Source organism: Sycon ciliatum, chromosome 2 (genome assembly GCF_964019385.1).
Source record: "Sycon ciliatum chromosome 2, ocSycCili1.1, whole genome shotgun sequence".
NCBI classification, from domain to species: Eukaryota; Metazoa; Porifera; class Calcarea; order Leucosolenida; family Sycettidae; genus Sycon; species Sycon ciliatum.
This window is the reverse complement of record NC_088644.1, coordinates 49,839,792-49,859,949: the sequence shown is the minus strand read 5'-3', so window position 1 is coordinate 49,859,949 and position 20,158 is coordinate 49,839,792. Positions and strand designations below refer to the sequence as shown.

General features: G+C 47.4%; 1 protein-coding gene across 1 annotated transcript; it reads right to left on the bottom strand.

Moving 5' to 3' along the window:
* Positions 1 to 17,872: 17,872 nt before the first annotated feature.
* Positions 17,873 to 20,158, bottom strand: LOC135810686 (uncharacterized). The gene has a single exon (XM_065324176.1). The coding sequence runs from the start codon at positions 20,156 to 20,158 to the stop codon at positions 18,458 to 18,460; it is 1,701 nt and encodes a 566-aa protein (XP_065180248.1). The 3' UTR covers positions 17,873 to 18,457.

Below are 20,158 nucleotides of genomic sequence, written 5' to 3'. Positions count from 1 at the left end.
CTCTTGGATCTGCCGGCCAACACGACATTTCGGGTTTCTCTAATAATCTACCCTTGGCTTTCACTCACTCGGCATTTATATCCGAGCAATTAGCTGCTTCCTGCGCCCGCAGCGAGACCACAGGCCCATTTCCGTCACCTCCATTTCAGTTCATGCGCCGCTCTGGTATTGGGGCCATCCCCAAAAAGAACGGCAAGCTGCGAATGATCCACCATCTGTCTAGTCCGGAAGGCACCGGCGCGAACGACAGCATTCCTGCCGAGCCGCTCTCTCTGCACTACGCGAGCATTGACAACGCGATCAACATCATCAGGTCATGCCCACAGCCTGTGTATTTGTCCAAGCTCGATGTACGCAGTGCATTTCGGCAGATCCCAGTCCGCCGTCAGGACTTCGCTGGGAAGGCTCCTACTACTACAAGCGATTTCTGCCTTTCGGCCTCCGCTCCAGCCCAGCCGTCTTTGACTCAGTAGCCACAGCAGTCAACTGGATCATGCAGCACGAGTTTGCTATAGATCACCAGCTTCATTACCTCGATGACTTTCTCGATATCTCCACTGGTTTGGCTGCAGCCAACCAGCAACTCACCATCCCCCTCCGGGCATTCACGTATCTCGGCACTCCTCTTTGCTCCATCCCAGCTCGAAGGGCCACCACCATCATTGACCTTCCTTGGTATTGTCCTAGACTGCGAGCGCCACGAAGCTCGGCTACCAGAGGACAAGCTGTCCGAGATCCGTGCGCCACTCATGGCTACTATCAGTGAGCGCAGCATCGGCCAGCGTCAACTCGAGTCCCTCCTGGGGAAGCTCACTTTTGCTGCCCGAGTCATCGTTCCTGGACACACATTCATGCGTGAACTATGATCAGCATGCCCTGAACTGTATCTGTGTATGCGAGTGCGGTGCATAAAGCCCACCTTGAGAATGGGTTTGCCGGCCCCTTAGTAGATGCGTGGCTTCTGAAGAGGGTGTTGAAGGGCATCCAGCGATGCCATGGTACGGCTGTACTCACCCCTCGCCTTCCTATAACTATGCCAATCCTACGACACCTGACGGATGCACGCCGGAAAAGTAGTATCCTGAATGGCCATGACAAGCTGCTCTACCAAGCCGCCATGCTGCTTCTTTGGATTTCTTCGGTGTGCTGAATTCACTAATGGCATCACACGGGGCTGTACTAGCTCCCCTGGTGATGGACGCCTGCAACTCTTCCTGCTTTCATCCAAGACGGACCCATTCGGTAAAGGCGTTACTAGTGACATTGGCCCGTCTGTACCGCCGTACTGACCGGTCCGTGCCATTGTTAGCTACCCATTTGTCACTCGTCGCGAGGGACCGGAGCAACTCTTGTTCATACTCTCGAACAGACAGCAGCTGACCAGGCAGTCATTCACAGTAACAGTATGGTCTCTTGTCGCTGCGGCCGGTGTACCATCCCAGTCGAACTACTCCGGGCATTCGGTCCACATTGGTGCAGCCACCACCGCTGCTATGGCTAGTGCCCCCGACTCCTTCTTCCGAGTGGCAGGTCAGTGGAAAGAGCGATGCGTGTCTATGCTACATCCGGACTACAACAAGCGGTAAGCGCCAGCTATCGTCCCGGCTTGCTGCCGTGCCATGGATGACATGATCCCCAACTCGGGTGAGTAATAAGCTACTGAACTCTAGCTGCACAATGCTTGCCTGTGCTGACATTAATTGACCCTTGCTGTGCGTCAATAGTGCTTAGCTAACGGAGTGCTGGTTTCATGGGTCCACTCTCACAACTGGTGTTATCTAGCTATTTGCTGCGGCTCTGCCTTGCGCTATATTACATCCATTTAGCATTGCAGCTCTACGTTGAGCTAACAGCAGCTCTACTTTGAGCTAACAGCAGCTCTACTTTGAGCTAACGGCAGCTCTACTTTGAGCTAACCGCAGCTCTACTTTGAGCTAACAGCAGCTCTACTTTGAGCTAACAGCAGCTCTGCTTTGAGCTAACCGCAGCTCTACTTTGAGCTAACAGCAGCTCTACTTTGAGCTAACAGCAGCTCTACCTTGAGCTAACAGCAGCTCTACTTTGAGCTAATCGCAGCTCTACTTTGAGCTAACAGCAGCTCTACTTTGAGCTAACCGCAGCTCTACTTTGAGCTAACCGCAGCTCTACTTTGAGCTAACCGCAGCTCTACTTTGAGCTAACAGCAGCTCTACTTTGAGCTAACAGCAGCTCTGCTCTGAGCTAACACCAGCTCTACTTTGAGCTTCAAACCAGTTGTTTCGAAACCAGCACTCCTCAATCCAAAGATGCCTCTTTGTTGACTTGTTTGTGTGAGGGATGGGGCTAATGGTGTACTAGCTGTGCTAGTACTTGTTAGCAACAATCCGAACTAGCGCACACACTGCACTGCATTGCTTTGTACTGCATTCAAGACTGACGTCATGCGCTTTGTTTTGCTGCGTAACCACAAATGGCACCAGCCCATTTTGCGGAAAAGAAAAACAAATCTTGCTTGCCCTGTTGTGCTCTTCCAGACAACGGATCGTGCTTCAGCAGTGTTTCTTTTCCCACCATCCCTCCCTATCCAACTTATTCACACCATCATAATTATCATACCCACTAATCGGGTCCACTCTCACAACTGGTGTTATCTAGCTATTTGCTGCGGCTCTGCCTTGCGCTATATTACATCCATTTAGCATTGCAGCTCTACGTTGAGCTAACAGCAGCTCTACTTTGAGCTAACAGCAGCTCTACTTTGAGCTAACAGCAGCTCTACTTTGAGCTAACCGCAGCTCTACTTTGAGCTAACAGCAGCTCTACTTTGAGCTAACAGCAGCTCTACTTTGAGCTAACCGCAGCTCTACTTTGAGCTAACAGCAGCTCTACTTTGAGCTAACAGCAGCTCTACCTTGAGCTAACAGCAGCTCTACTTTGAGCTAATCGCAGCTCTACTTTGAGCTAACAGCAGCTCTACTTTGAGCTAACCGCAGCTCTACTTTGAGCTAACCGCAGCTCTACTTTGAGCTAACCGCAGCTCTACTTTGAGCTAACAGCAGCTCTACTTTGAGCTAACAGCAGCTCTGCTCTGAGCTAACACCAGCTCTACTTTGAGCTTCAAACCAGTTGTTTCGAAACCAGCACTCCTCAATCCAAAGATGCCTCTTTGTTGACTTGTTTGTGTGAGGGATGGGGCTAAATTGTAATAATCCGCCTGTTCGCATCAAATTCCATACATCGTACATGTTCTACAAGTACAAGTACAAGTAGATGCACTAGGAATTTGTAGGTTTACGACTCCCTTGATAACATGTCCAGCCCACTACAATCAGTGATGGTCGTAGCTAGGTCGGACGGTGCGTTGATCCCGTTGAACTTTTGCTACTACAGTACAACGCCCTCTACAAAAAAATTCCCCTGTTACTTTGCACAGAACCATTATGCATTAGCAGCATATGTGAGCATAATGCGGCATAATATGATAACTTTTAGCATAAAAATAGCATAATTCTGCATTTTTTTCAGCAATGCGAAAAGCATAATTATTTTCACGAAAATATTAGCATAATCCGTCAAGGCCTATCGACAGTAGAGTGCCTACCAGACCCGTCGTCCATGTAGAGCTGACATCTTATGCCCAACTCCCTCCAACGCCGCAGTAAAACACGTGTCACTTTTGTGAAAACATAAGGAGCCGTGGAGAGGCAAAACGGTAACACGCAAAATAAATAGGTTGTGATAGTTCCCTCCGCATTAAACCACTTAAACCCCAAGTACTTTTGATGCTCCTGTGCAATTTCAATGTGGTGGTACCCGCTTTTCAGGTCAAAAGTAATCACGTAGTCAACCTTTTCGTAGACTCTTGCGACTGTTTTCAGGTCTTCCATTTTGAATTTAAATTTCGCCAGATAAGTATTGACGTACCTCAAATCCAAAATGAGTCTTAACTTTTTTCCATTATTTACCACGCCTTAAGGGCTGCAAATCACTGCCTCCTCACTCTTGACCTCCTTTATGCACCCTCTTTCCACAAGTCTCTAATTGAATCTGTGACAAAATCAAATTGGCACTGAGCGCTACTGTGATTTTTTACAGTTTTCGGCCTTGGTAGCTGCACGAACGGGAGTAGATACCCTTCACAAATGATCCTTAGCACAAATTCGGATGCCCCCATAGTTTCCCAAAATGGCTTGCACCTAGCTAAACTGCTCACCACCACCCCTTGCCCCTCTAGTTCCCCTTGATCGTCAGATTCACACATGCCCGCCACGCACCCCTTGTCAACGACACTCAGCACCGAATACACTTCATCATCTATTACATCAGGGGGGAGTCCGTCCGCACAGCCCTCAGAGCTATTTCTGAGCGGCTAGCTTCTGGCAGAAATTGATGAAGTGGCCTGGCTCGCCGCAACGGAAGCAGACTTTGGGGCCAGGCTGGATGGGGTTTCTCCCCGGTTGCGTCCTTGGTGCCTCGCTGGGCCTAGAAGGTGACTGCTGTTGTGGTGGCTGCTCAGCCCCTCGTGCGGCTGCTTTAGGGGTGACCACCCCGCCCCTGCCGAACCTGGATGGGATGCCCACCCCCCCCCCCTCCCTCCGAAAGGGCCGCTGCATGGCCACGGACTGCACGGCCGCATTCAGTCTCTTGCTCTTTTCGGCGGAGGTCACAATGCTGAGGATTTCCCCTCCCTCCACAAATTTGTTCGCCACCTCTAACCCATGGGTATCGGCGACGGCGAGCCACTCTTGCCTGTCCTCTAGAATGTCCTCTCCTTTCTTTAGGTTTTCCGTTGCGCTCCTCAGCCGGTCGGACTTCAGTGCCCTCCGCATTTTCTCCAGGCGCTCCTGGAGCCGGGCGTTTACTGCGTGCTGGTGCTCATACGCCACGTTCCTCCATTTACTGGGGCCCGTTGACGTAGCACTCGAGCGATGGCGATGACGGCGAGCCTTCTTGTTGGAACTTTTTGATTTTTTGAATTTTTTGGACCTGGATCTCCGGCTCCTTGGGCTGGGTGACCGCTATGCACTGCTGGCACTCGACGATGATCTAGATGATGACGACGACGATGGCGACGATGACGACGATGACGGAGAACGTCTTCGTCTGCGACCTCTGCCGCGTGGGGATTCCGGGGCCCTGGCCCTTTCGACCTCGATTTGGGCCTCGAGCAGCCTGATGCGAGTTGCCTGCTCCTCCAGGCGTGCCGCCGCCGCATGGACTTCGATCGCGTTCCGCTGCGCGTCAGCCTGCAGTCGTGCGGGTTCTGCGCTTGCAACACGACGGGTCCTTTTACGGGGAGGCATGTTCCTAAAAGGATCCTGAAAGTACGTTGAAAAAACGGGATCAGAAATACACTACACTTGCAAAGCAAGAAGAAAAAGAATGCCGCAGCCTGGGCGCATGCTCCTAATATCTCGCATTTGCGAGCAGCAAATGTTACGTCATGCAAAAGAAAGACAAAAAGAACTACATTCTCGTTTCTTTCCTACGTCAGCCAACGAGAAATGAGGCATAAACCTGTCTATCACGACCGGTCAAAGGACCTTCAATATGTGGTCTCTGTCACCAGGTGGTAGCCTTATCCAGGGTAAAATAACTGGAAATATCACCCCTGGGTTCTGGTTGCAGTGGTCTTCTAGAACAGGTGGTCGCCTTGACAGGTTTTACTGTATTCCGTTCTCATTAGGCCTACGCATGCAGCCCACGAGTCAATAGCGATCGAGGGTAATATTGGTAAGCATGACTGTGTCTTATTGATCTAGCATTACTGATTACTCTCTACCCTCAGTTCTTTGTCTGAGCTATACTCATTCCAATTTGGTATTCTGCTGTCTAGGAGCTGGGAACTCAACGTTCCTTAGCATCCTTCAAAGCAACTTCAACTTCCGGGCTGTCTCAGAACCCATTGCAGACTGGCAGAATGTGGCTTCGGAGTAGGTGAGTTGATTCATATCAAGTTTGAGCAGCGTTGTCGAAAATAAGACCATAATTATATGGGCGCATTGTACTGAATGAAATGACAATGCAATATACATGTAGTGAAGGTTGGCACATGATTTTGCGCAACACAGCCAGCGAGAAAGTGAAAAGCGAGCATTCAAATTAGCATTATGCTGATATAACATTATGCTGATATAACGAGCAGCGCTCAAAGCATTATGAGTAATATAATCAAGCATTAGCCGAAGATGCCCAAATACGTGTGCCAGCGGATAGCTGAAATAGGGCATGATGCAAAACCACTTGGGGCCGTCAGGTTAATTTTACTGGAACGAGCCAGCCGGGAAAAAACCCTCGCGCCGACGGACGCAGTAGAGAGGGAAAAAACCGGGTGTATATCCCCAAAGGCGATTGGGCATGATGTAGGCATGGCAAATGAGGAGCACACTGTGCACTCTGACAATACACAAAATTTCTCTTAGTCTAAATCATCAGCTCCGCTTCCAGGAGTAGATCTTCGCTGTTGACTGTTTCGTCAAGATCTGGCTTATTCAAGTCGACGTAGGTTACGTCACCAACAAATTCCTTCATCGCTTTCTCAAATGCATCGTCATCCAGCAGGTTGATGTCATCGAGCCTAGAACAGTCAAAAGAATAAGAAGTTATCTACAGCCGGTAAGACAATACGAAGGGACATTCAGATACTGCTATGGGAATGTCGTGGATGTGATATACTCAAACTACAATGTTGTGACTGCAGTAGTAATAACTGAACCACTCATGTTTATAATTAAATCCCAAAAATGACGGAATATTAAAAGAAAAATTACGTCTAGCATGGGACTCAGGTAGACTGAAATGTTCACAACCATAGGAACTGAATCACCCTCAAGGATCAAGGTGCAGATGCAGCTTCTAAAGCGGTCGGAGATGAGTAAGTCAGACCCACCATACAGTTGCCTATAAAATACGGAAAATTCAATCCGCTGAATCCATGCAAATTCAATTCGCGCCATGAATCCAAAAATGTGCAGTGTGAAAACTCGGACACATTAACGCATGGCATGTAAGGCACAGTGTGATGAGAATTAGCCCGTAACAAGCACTTACCAATCAAATTCAGACTTGGCATCGGACTTCATAGTAGTAGTAGTATCAGCAGTGGAAGGAACTTCACTTCCTTCACTTTGGGACACCTTCGTAGTGGCTGGGCTTTCCTTCTTAGCTGAATAGTGCAGATGAAGAAGCAAGCATTTATAATTATTTAATATATTTACAATGGATCCAGCCAGATTATAGCATCCCATTAGCCATAGAATGCTGGAACATACATATCATACACGCAAGATCACCTACTACCAACCCCTACGTCAGGAATAGCGTTAACTATTTGCAAAGCCCTTAAACTGTATTGTAGCACACTGCAGCCGTGTTGAAGCAAATGGTCTTGCCACACGAGAATGAAGCAGGACTCACTATCCGAATGTAACGAGAGGTGTAGCACATATCCCAAAGACCATACAGTAAATACCAAGCCAGGCCACACAAATAAACAACCAGAGAAAGGTATCGCTTAAGAAAAGGCACAGGAAAGGACAACAGATCGAAATTAACGTCTTCACGCACATTTCTAATACCAGCATGCATTAGCAATACAACTTACCAGAAGAATGACTGCTGAGTCTTGTTATCTTAGCAGGTGTTACCGCTTGAGTGGAACTCTTGGTAGGTGCAGTACTCAGTACTGAACTACATACACTCTTGCTTGCTGAACTGACAACTACTGATGTGGATTCCTTGCTGGTTGAATCGGCCGGTCTCCTTTGAATAGTGGAAGACTGACTATCGGCTGGTCTCCTTTGACAGGTGCCTGCTGCAGATACAGTGCTGTCACTAGTGGTCTCATGGTGCTTGCGTTTCTCAGCACGGATTTCATCTAAAGACTTGATGTGAAGACCAGCAGCGGTGGACGCTGGTGGGGTCGCTGGAACATCACCAGGCTATGGAGCAGTCAGAAGAATGACAACAGAGAGAACGAGAGAGAGAGAGAAGGAGATAGTGAGAGAGCGAGAGAAAGAGAGAGAGAGAAATAGGGACAGAGAGAGAGAAAGAGAGAGAGAGATAGAGACAGAGAGAAAAAGACAGCTAAAATTGCTGAGAGGCCTGGCATTGGCTGATGAATTAAAAAGACAGTGCAACACGTAAACCATAATCCGCAGGACATTATGACGACGCACCTTAAAGCAAAGGATGAAGTTGTGAGCTTTATTTGACACATAACTGGCGCAAAGAACTAATGGCACCTTTCCGGAAAAAAATGAAGAAAGCAAGCCATGCACAAAATTAATAGTGGTGCACATGCAAGCTTCACTTTCAAGTTTGGTGCAAAGTTTGGTCTTGTAGTGTTGTGCACTGGTGTGGTCAGTAGCATTGGTGGTACTGCAACAGTTACTTATTGTACATGTAAGCAAGTAGTACCTTTTGGGTTGCTTTTAAAGGCAGTGGCTTGGTGCTGGCATGCACCTTAGCCCAGGGTTCTCTTCTCTGTTCTTGTTCTGTGTCCTGCTGAAGCTGCTGCTGGAGCTGCTGTTGCTTGGAAAAGCGTTTGGCTCTTAGCTCCTTGACGGACAGCCCACTGGACTGAAGAGGGCACGATGGTAGTGTCTGCCTTTGAGCAGATGATGATGTCTGCCTTTGAGCAGATGATGATGTCTGCCTCTGAGCAAATGAAGATGGCATTGACAGAGGCTTCTTGGTGAAACAATTTGTATGACCAATTTTATTCAGCGACTGAACTTTGAATGTTTCCGCCTTAACTTCCACCTGAGTAGTAAGGGACGAGCGGGTTCTGGGCCAGGGGGCGCCCGGGTCCCAAAAAATGGGGTATTATTGAAAAATGGGGTACTAATAGTACCCCATTTTTGCGGTGAAAATTATTTTTGGCCCGGTTTTTTTGCGGATAAAAATATGTGCCAGGGGGTGCCCCTACCTCAAAAAAATGGGGTATTATTGAAAATATGTGTTGTGCACATGTGGGTTTGAATCTCACTTTTTTGGGCCACCTTGCCCCGGATGGGAGTGGGTATAAAAAGTAGAATGTTGAATATGGTGTTTATCATGAAGTTTTTTCCGTGACCTACCCCACCTCCCCATGCAATTTTTCAAAAATGGTCCTGCTCGCACACACGTCAGAAAGGTCAGTTCTTGATAGATACGATACATGTCATTACAAAGAATAATGGAACGAACAGTGAATATCGCAATGGAGTGGAGGAGAAAGGTAGTACAATTCAGTTCTTGTTGTCCTGATTTCATCAAGCTGGTATTGGATGAGAGACCACAAAGTTTACTCTTCGAATACGTGTGAGGATGGATTCACCCATGATCTCTTCCGTGACACGCAGTACGAGGTGGAGTTGTCGGACGCTCTGATGTGCACCAATGGTTCCACCCAGTCAGCAATGGAACTGTCAGTCGACGACCTCCTTTGCACCGCCATCGTGTCAACAGTCGACTCGGGTAATTTGGAGATAAATCCATCGTCGCCGATGTCGATCGTACCAACTCGCACACGAATCCGCGTTACTCTTGTTGCAACGGCACGGAGTTGAACGGCCTTGGTACTACGTCGTACACGCACACGATCAACTCGAGAGACTTCATTTTTCGTTCACCTCCTTGACAAGTTGCATTACGTCGCTGGAATCCAAATAGGTTGCATCAGCGAAGAGGTCGATGATGTGTTGAGAGCACGGTTCGTCACGCATGTCACTAAGCTTGTAGAATGAGTGTCTACCATCAGTCCACCTTCGCAGTATGACACCATCATCAGTCTCACTAATAGTTCCGTAGTCCTCCACACCACCGATGACGATTTTAGGAAGGTGCTGTTTCCTATTCTTCACATTCAAGATCAGACTGGTGACCCTGCAGATAATATACTCAGCAGCAGTGAGTGGTGACATATCGAATCTTCTGGGATGTGCTATCATCGGTTCAAGATCCCTGGTTGTCTTGCTAGCACTGAGGCGACGGATTCAGAACTCTTCATTATCGCATGAAAATAAATACCATTTCTCTGCTCTGCACGTCTCAGAAAATGTCCACGCCATTTTAGCTTCTTCACACTGCAAGAAGGAGTCGATAATGAAACTGCAGGTTGAGACTACTTCACCTCGAGGTCAAAGTTCACGCCGCGATGACCTTTGTAAACAAGGCTACGTCTAGACGTCTCAAACAAGACCAAGGGGTCACGCCACGGGGAGGTGACGACCTTGGAGAACACGATGTGTTTCGAAAGCGGAAAGACGCCCCCGTCATGGTGAGTCTTTTTTGTTCGGGTTTGGAATCTTTCGACTATGATATCAGATTGAGATGTGAATGCCTTTCTTCTATTGAAAGGTCGATGAGACGGAGGATTTTTCTAGCTTTCTGCTCATATAATTCTTACTCTCATAGTACTTGATTTTCATATATTTTCAGGGGTGGAAATACGTAAGGCACACGGACCATGGATGCGCACATCATGGAGTGTGCATTGACGTCACAGTGGATTGTAGGATGCATCATGTACCACACAAACACACACACACACATGCACATAATATACATACACTGTGCAATGACATCACAGCGAACTGCACGATCGGTGGATGCTATACATATACGGAATTCCGTGGTCTCTTCTCATACAGAGATGGTAGAGAGGAATTCAAAAGGAATCTTGGAAAGAGGACTCAACTGTCAATAGAGCGATATTCCCCGCTCGGAGCACGAATATTCCCCGGGTCTTGCGACAGAGTAAATAAGGGAGATGTTAGTGCTGATCACGCTCTATTTGGGATAGTACATGGGATAAATGGATTATACCATTCGTACTCTGTGCATACCGTACCCATTATATTTTCAATCGTGCTGACGCACTCATGAAAATATCTAGCGGTGTACCCCTCGTACCAAGAGTACATGTACTCTTGCTCGTACCCGTGGGATAATCGATACATGTCTTAGTGCTGATCGCGCTCTATTTGGAATAGTACATGGGATAACTGGATTATACCATTCGTACTCTGTACATACCGTATCCCTTATATTTTTCGTCGTGCTAACGCACTCGTGAAAGTGTCCAGCAGTATACCCCTCATACTCATGCGATAATTCTCATGAACGCCATCAGCTTGTACATAGCACTCAATCATTTATTTTTTATTTTTCAATATGAATGACATTGTGAATCATGACCGAAGACTGTTCACATCCTTCTTTGTGAGCCAGGTATTGAATTTATTATCTGTGTAGCCTTTCCATTGCACAAGACGTTGATCCTTGTTGTATTTTAACACCTTGTCGAATCTCAAACCGGTCTCTCTGGCGTGTTGCAGTTCTGCTTCGTAAAACGATCCGATGATGTGTTCTCCCATCAGATCACGAATCCTGTAGGTGTGTGGTGATGTTGATAGGATTTCATCCACCTCGAATACTTCCTCCGTCCAGTTCGCAGTGTAGCCCTTCTCGAAATGACGCTTAGATACGGTTAGGCGCACCTCGTCACCCACTTTGAACTTGGGTTTTGACTGCAGGGGGTCTTGTTGATCTGCATCTTTTGGTATTCTACCGTTCGATGCTTCGTGAGGTGTCATCCCAATGCTTCTATGCTTTGACTGGTTGTAGCGGTCTAGTAGATGAGGTAGGACATTGAGGTACGTGTTCGTGGATTTCTCTGTAAAGTGACGCCACATTCTTGCCTTCAACGTTCTATTGAAGCGCTCGACCACCACCGCTTTACCCTCGTTATGGGTGCTGTACATGATGACGTTGTGTTGTGATAACCATCGTTTCATGGGGGCATTGTAGAATTCCTTGCCTTCGTCTACCCAGAGTTTTAGCGGTGTCCTTCCGGATGTACTGACAATCTTATCGAACGCATCTCTCACAGCGGTACCCGTCTTCGATTTCAAAGGCATTGCCCAGGCATAGCGGCTGTATAAGTCGATGACTGTTAGCAGGAATTTGATGTTCTTATTGCTTCGGGCAAACCGTTGCATATCCACGAGATCTGCACTCCATATATGGTCAATTGCTCTGCTCTTCACCTTGCGTCTTTTGAAATGCACTCGTCTGGGCTTGTGCAATTCGTTAGCCAGTTTCGTATGGAACTGTGCGGGTTCTGTCTTCTTCTTCCGTCTTCCATCCTGAATTGCCTTTTGCACTTTGTTGTCCCAAAAGGCTCCAGCACCTTCCAGGGCACCTGAACTGAGAACCAGTTGATCGTTTTCCAGCTTTTCGTCATCATCAAAGACTCTTCGGAAAATTCGAAGTGCTTCATCCAGACCATATTTGGAAAATAGCTTTCCCATCAATATGGCATACCATCCACATACTGCTGTGCTTCTGTCTTGAACGGCTTGGGTGTCGGTGATGATCTTACAGTCTGCGTAGGCTTCTTTAAAGAAATCGCACAGTGCAGGTTCAGTGTAATCTTGCTCCATAGTGTATAGACTGCGTCCGAAACTGTCAAAAACCAGGATCACGTTTTGCTCGCGACACACGGTCAACCAATGATGTCCGCCTTCCGTTGCATCGTACACCGGTAGAACGTTGTCGGTGTTGACGATACAAAAGTCTCCATTGTTCAAGGGTGGCAAGAGGTCGTAACTCGTGCAGCCCACGAACCCTCCGACACCATTCAATCTTCCTTTGATATCGGCACTGCTGAGAGGATAGTCCATTCTTGATCATAGCCTGAAAATATTTGGCACGTGATCACATGGAGCGTCCGCTCAGGATATCCTTGATGATACGAGTGATCCTGCTTTTGTCCTTCAGCACCTGTTGAATGAATGATGCATCGTCCACCATCACCTTTTGTGCTCTGATCATGAAATGCTCGGGATGGATCAATTTTGCTTCTGTTGTTCTACCATAGGTGGAAGTCATATCGTTGAGATCTTGAAACTTGAGCTGTGATCCCAGTATAGCTATCACAAGGGTGGTTAGTTCCTGAATCTTTCGTTCTGATCGAAGGAACCCATCGACGTGTTTGTTGATTCCCATGGCACCTGCTATGGCTGCAAACGGGTACCTGGACATGTAGATGCGATTCGTCTCGTTGACCAGAGTAGTGTAGTCGTTCATCGTCTGCGTCTTCAGGGCATCCGCAGCCGCTTCCACCCGACTCCTGAACCTCAGTCGATCTTCATCGTAGAGTTGCAGCAGTTGTGATCGGCTTGTGAAATAGTTGCTCTTCAAAAAGGTTACCGGTATATTTGTATGCCGGAGGAAACTGTCCAGGATTTGCAGGATCCATCGGTCAAATTCATGATCTTGTAGTAGATTGAAAGGCACCGATGTTAAAGGTGCCTTTCTCTTCTTCCTGACATCTGAAACGGAATCGCGAACTTGATCGGTAGTGGAATCATAGTTGAGTATGTTGGATGCAATCACATTTCTCACAGACGGGTAACTGATGTGATCGGGATTGTTTTTGAAGTGGGTGTCATATAGACGCTTTACTCGCGGATCGGCTTGCAGTTCCAACAGGGTGGAGGTGCTCAAACTGTGATCTGGTACTTGGGAAAGAACTTTCTTAACGCTTTTCAAGTATGCATTGTAGTTATTACCTCCTTTTTGCCGCATGAGTGGTGGTATACCGAGAACTTCCCACGAATTTGCTCTCTTCTTAATGATGTGTTGAGGATGTTTCGTCATAAACTGCAAGGTTTGCAACCTTTTACGCTTGGGTATCGAGAAGGATCCCTTTCTGAGTCCCACTCTTTGTATACTACTCGGTAGCCCATTTGAGAATTTCACCGTAAGATGCTCCATTCTTATTCATGATTGGAATTTTTTTCAATGTTGCGGCTAACTTTTCGGCTAACTTTTCGGCTAACTTTTCGGCTAACTTTTCGGCTAACTTTTCGGCTAACTTTTCGGCTAACTTTTCGGCTAACTTTTCGGCTAACTTTTCGGTTAACTCTTCGACTAATATCGTACACACACACACACACACATCAACGAGGTTTTTATTCAAAAGTCACCTTTAATGCAGTGTCTTCGCAATACGTGTAGTACTGATTAGAAGAGCAATCAATGGTTAGGATAGGTCTGCGACACACCGCCAATAACTTCTCATACAATCTAAAGATAATGGATGACTTCGTGCACAGACCACCAAACAGAGTATTGAGATAACGCTTGATATTGCTTTTATCAGTGAAGCGAAATAGATACATAAAGTTTGCATTGATCTTCATGTCTTTAATGTTATCAAAGCTCTGAGAGAGAAAGAACACGTTCAACTTATGATGATGACTGTACATGGTGAAGAACTTGTAGAGACACTCTCTTTGACTGCCGTGCTTCAAACCCATCACTCTGATGTCATCAATGATCACATAGGTGTTAGGCTGGAGATCCATGTCTTCGATACACTCGGGCATGGTGCTGTAATGCTTGAAGGATTTGAGGCTTGGGAGACGATACTGATCGGCCGGCGTGTTGGAGATGACAACTATACGCTCAGGTTGCACGCGTTTCAGGAGCTTGATGAGAAAGTAGGATTTACCCATGTTGCTCTGTCCCAGAAACAATACGTTTTGACCCCAGGATTTCAGAGCAGGAATGATTTCCGTGAACCAATCCTTAGACTCGAACTGAAGACCAGGAATGTGCAGCCCGTGTCGAGCAGTGGCCGTGGTCGGAACATCGTCGTTCCTTACGGGACTAGTCTTTTTCTTCCTCCCGATTTCCTGTCCAAGGAGCGAGATAAAGTCCATGATCAGATGTTGTAGGATGGACCGATGTGAGCGGAACTCATAGAAGACGGTCCTGCACTGTTAATGTTCTGTCGAATTTTTTGAGCAAATGGAGTTTCAGGACGGGTTAGGGATCTACGAGGTGCAGACAGGAACGATGAAGCTTCGTCGAGGGCACGATGTCCTAGTTTTTTGAACAAGGCCCTTCCTTGTTTCTTTATTCCTCGTGCCCTGCGGCCTTTGGAGCGAACTTGACGAGCTGGCTTCTTGGTTTTTCGAGATGCTCGTTGACGAATCTTCTTCGGTGCATGCCGACGACGACGACTTTTAGTGCGCTTCATGGCACCTGCTGAGCTTCCCTTCCTTACTCCTCTGCCGAATATTTTATCCATTACGTTGTCACCCAGTGATGCCATGGTACCCATGGCCAAGGGAGCAGCCAGATTCGTCAGGAGTGGTATGGCCTTGGCGGCTAATCCTGGTGGAATGGCTAGACCTCCTCGGTGCATGGCAGGGTTGTAAGCTGTTTTCATTTGCGCTTCCACAATGTCTCCGGACTCTCCTCTCCCCAAAAGCATGGGAAGAAGTGTCATTCCTGCCATGGCAGCCAGGGGTCCAAGTCCACCGCGTTGCATTGCATCTTGTTTTGTCGTGGGTTCCGCCATCTGCTTTTCCATCTCATCCGGTCCAGCACCGATTAGGTTTTTCCAGAAGCTCTTTTTCCAGAAGAATCCACCGTGTTGTCGACTCGATGTTTTCAAATCACCACCGTAGACACGATGTCTGGTCTCCAGGTCACCACCTTCCATGATGCCCTTTTACTACTAGGTCGGAATTAATTCATACAACTTCGGCTTTGATACCTTCATCTTTGCTCATGGTGTACAAGTACTTGTCCATGCAGAGAAGGTTGACTTTGATCGAGGCGCCATTTTCGCTAGGTCTCCTCACGGGGGCGTTTGTCACGTCGCTAAATTGATAGTCGATGGACAGATTTCCTCTCGATCTTGGATTGTCTGTGGTCCGATCCAGATTCAAGTTGATAGGCACCATAAAGTAGTGATTGCAGTAATCTGCAGCGGTGATGGGGATTTGCGTTCCATACGTCTTGCCGAAAAAGTCTTGAACCAGATTGTAGCCACGCAGGTAGGAGGATTTGTTGTAATCGTAGAAGTATTGCCCTTCAGTATTACGACTCACATCCCACTGGAACTTGAGCGGGTTGTCAAAGAGCGTCTGGTCGTTGACAGTGATACGAAGTTGACTGAGATTTGCATGAATCATGGCCAGTCTGTTCGAAGAATGCGATGCTTGACCTCCAGCCAATGCTGGCTGTGTACCATGAGTCAAATCTGTGAAGAACAGGATCATCCTGCGTGGAATGTCCGCATTGTGAAGCAGTTCCAGTGTACCAGCATCATCTGAAATGCTCTTTTGTATGAGACGAGGGCACCACGTGTGGAAATAGAGTTGTTTGGGAAGGCGTACACGATCGGTGAGATTGGGTTCCATGCGATAGGTAGTGTACACAAAGTCCAATTGGAGTAGATCGATCTCAATATCACCGACGCTCAGAGCACTGTTGGCACCACCGCCTTGATCGCTAAGCATGATGTATCTGGAAAGCTCGGATTGTGGCAGATCAAAGCGAAGCTTCACCTGTGTACCCGGGGGTAACCAAGCATCGTCCTGATTGAAAAACGGTAGGAAGGGTCTCAGCTTGTACTGAAACCGTCCAACAGCTGCACGAAGTGCATTTTCCTGAACCGTGTTGGAGAAGCCTTCGTTGGTGACAAGCTCGACGGTGGGTGCACGCTTGGGTGTGAAATTAGCGGCGAAATCCGGTGCTTGTGCTGCATTAGCGTTTGCAGCGTTTGTTTCGAAGGCATAGCCATGCTTACGCTTCACACCAAGTTGATAGGGCGTTAAATCCACACCTCTCAATGCTCTTTGCCGATCCAGTTTCTGTAGACCGTAGAGATCCGAGTCCACGTACTGAAGGCGTTCGCTGCTGCTTTCCATTAGACTGAGGATGTGCTGAACCATTTGCATGTCGGCAACTTTACTCGATTGCGTGACCTCTGTTCCGTTGATCTCCACTCGAATGTTCTTGAACCACGAAAAGGCTGGTGACGTGGTGCACACCCATCGCGTGTAGTCTCCAGGCTGGTTATTGAGATTGTTTTTGACACTATAGCGCATTTTCACGATGAAATAGCTCTCCCCCAGAGCAATGAAATTCGGCGACGAGATGTCTAGTTCATTGTTCAGGGATGGTGGTGATCGATCTGCTGTGGAAAAGAGTCGTACTCCGCGTCTACCCTCAAGCAACGAGAGTTTCTTCTCCGTCCTGTCGAGGATGTTCTTCTGAACGATCTTCGTGTTGGTCAGGAGTCCCGTGAAGGACTCCGGAGCTTGTGGTGAGTATATCTCCTGTGCCATTCTTGCGAGTCACATTGTAATAGGGGTGAATTTTTTTCAAAGATCCAATATCCAGTGTCTTGCGAAAGTCGTTCATCATCGATATCAATCGTTGATGCTCCTCGTTAGTGAGCTTCCCATCTTCAAGAGTAATGCCCAATTCCAACATGAACGAGTCTTCAGCTCTCTCCATCTGCTGCAGTTGTTCAATACACTTGACAAGCTGACGTTTGGTGTCGAGAACGTGTTTACCAATGCATGCCATGATCACACCGATGATCGTGCTACTGATGGCGATGATTCGAATGCGATGTTCTCCAGATACAACACCACTCCCTTGAAGGATATTGAGAATGGTTTGAATGAGTATGAGAAAGGACAAGATTGCAGTGTTGTAAATCACGTACTTCTCCCGGCAACGCACCTTTTCGCTCTCCAATTTCTTTCGTTTTGCTATATCCTCCACCATGTCACGCACGTGACGGACACGAACATCTGGAAGATCCATCTAAGTCGTGTTGGTGATCCGAAGATCAAGGTAGACGGGATATCCGGAAGTAATGTGTTCACCGGTGTTGAATTTCAACCAGAACGAAATGCTAGTCACGTTTTCGTGTGGAAGCAGCAGTCGTTTGTCTTCTTTCCCGAACACGTAGTTATTCAAACCGTTGAGGGTTTGAATAAGAAAAGTCTTCAGCACCCTCGAATCAGTATTGTCTTCGTACTCCACAGCAGGTCCAATGAGGTCGGTGTAGAGCAGGACAAGTCTCCTACCTTTCGTCAGATCCACAGCGAACGGGAACGTGTGAGATCCCTCGATCGTGTATGGCTTGAGAATAGTGCCCACACCCAGCACCAATGCGGGTGAGTCCTTCTTCAACAAGCACCGTTTATTCCTGGGTACCGAGACACTTATGCGGCTGGTGTGACGAGAGTAGGAAAACACAATGTCTCCGTGTCCTGCTCGTTTCAGAGTGGCATTGATAATAGACACCAAATCGTCTACATCGCTGTATGTTCCCGTCTTGATGGAAAGTCTATCCTCTTCTTCTTCTTCTTCTTCTACACCATGTACCACATAGAGTTTGTTCGTTGCCTCGTCTATGTTCTCAAAGTGTACTTCAAACTGAGCCGATTCAACATGCAGGACTTTATCACGCGTATCGAGCTCCTTCACATTTAGAGTAAAGTTCGGTTTGTGCAATCCCCTGCTCACGCCCGACGTGTTGTTCGCCACTGTCAATATCACAGACATTCTGGTGTTGTGATGACACTCACTATAGATAGGTTTTATTTTTCATTTTCATCTCAAGAATGTAGTGTAGCATGTGTGCTATATATTATGTACAATCAAAGTAGCACTTTCATATATCGTAGTGTGCCATGAGTTCTGTGTGGATGCGCTGGATTGTATGAGAAGATAAACTCTCTGCAAAGTGCAAATGACAGAACAACTTTGATGAAGTGCCGTTGAAGAATTGAGTACCACCAATGCTATAATTGCAATCTTCGATTCCATTGGTCCTGGAAAATGGGACAGTGTCTAAGTTGGAATGTATCAAAATGGAGTTTACGTATAGAGTGAATAGGCCTTCTGAATTCCGAGCGTAACTTATGACACACTTTGTACCCAAGAGATCCGTCATGCTCGACACAGGTTTATCCAAAGCCGCCGATAATTGGTTCGCTAAAGACGAAACGGGTATGTTGAATGATGAATGGCCGGGACGCGTGAAGTAGTTGCCACTTATGTGGGTGGCAGTGAACAACACGTACAAACTATCCAAGCTGAAATTTCCGACAGTATCGATATCGAATGCCTTCAATGACATGTTTCTAGGGTCAGGTGCGTCCACTTGAATTACTTGGAACATTGCAAAAGACATGTTGTCGTGAAACAGATTGACGAATCGTTCTCTAATGGAAACTTGGCTGGGTTGTGTAATGTTGAGGTAGAAGTGATCGTCTCGGAACATGTCGATGCTGTTCACGTTGATTCTCTTGTCCTTCATGTCAACGATATTTCCCCCTCTGTATCTGTTTCTGCTCACCCTGTTGACGGATTCAAATCTGCTAGGATGAGAGTATATGTAGAGGTAGGCGTTTCTCCGAATGAGAGGTAGTAGATGAAACGGATCGGATAGGTTCTGATTTGATTGCGGACCCATGGGGCCTCTGGTTCCTGGAGGACCTATGGGGCCGATGATTCCTTGGAGACCCACGGGACCTCTGTTTCCTGGAGGACCGGTTGGACCGATGGTTCCTTGGGGACCCATGGGACCTGTGGTTCCTTGATCACCTTGCACACCACGTTCACCTTGTCGGCCGTCTTGCCCATCTTCTCCTCTAGGTCCAATCTCACCTTCAGGCCCGACCAATCCACGTTCTCCACGTGGTCCAACTTCACCTCTGGGACCTTCTGGACCAGGTATTCCTTGATCACCTTTTTGACCGCGTTCACCACCTTGCCCATCAGCTCCTCTAGGTCCAGTCTCGCCTTCAGGACCGATCAATCCACGTTCTCCACGTGGACCAGCTTCACCTCTTGATCCATGAAGCCGACCAAACGCCATCCATTTCGAGCTGAATTTCTTGTACACGATGAGCGTGGTTGCATCGAGATAGAAGTCACCATTTCTCCCTACAGAGTTCAGTGGCATGCCACCTCCGCTAAGCCATCCCAATCCCCGATCACCACGAGGTCCTTTCATCTTGCGCACAGTGTCCATACCAGTTTGCAATCTCGATGATGCTTGTTGGATTTCATTCTTGACCCAACCGGCAGGGACAGCACATGTCAAAGAACTATCATCGTACGCCAAATTACAGATGGAATGCTCGTTCATGTCGAGGTTAGCATCCATGGACACGGATCCATCTGTTTTCACGTGCAGCTCATCAGCTGCTATGGCTTGATCTGTGTAGCGCGTAGATCTGTTTTCCACATCTTCCACTTTGCTCTCATCGGCTTTCACCTCTTTCAGTTTCTCAACATCATAAACCAAGGTGTTTTCGGTGTCATCGTTCCCCACAACTGATTGTATTTCGGTAATATCATTCTGCAT

Bases quoted from the DNA above. Each gene is read 5' to 3' on its own strand.
- LOC135810686 (XM_065324176.1), bottom strand. From the start codon at position 20,158: ATGCAGAATGATATTACCGAAATACAATCAGTTGTGGGGAACGATGAC.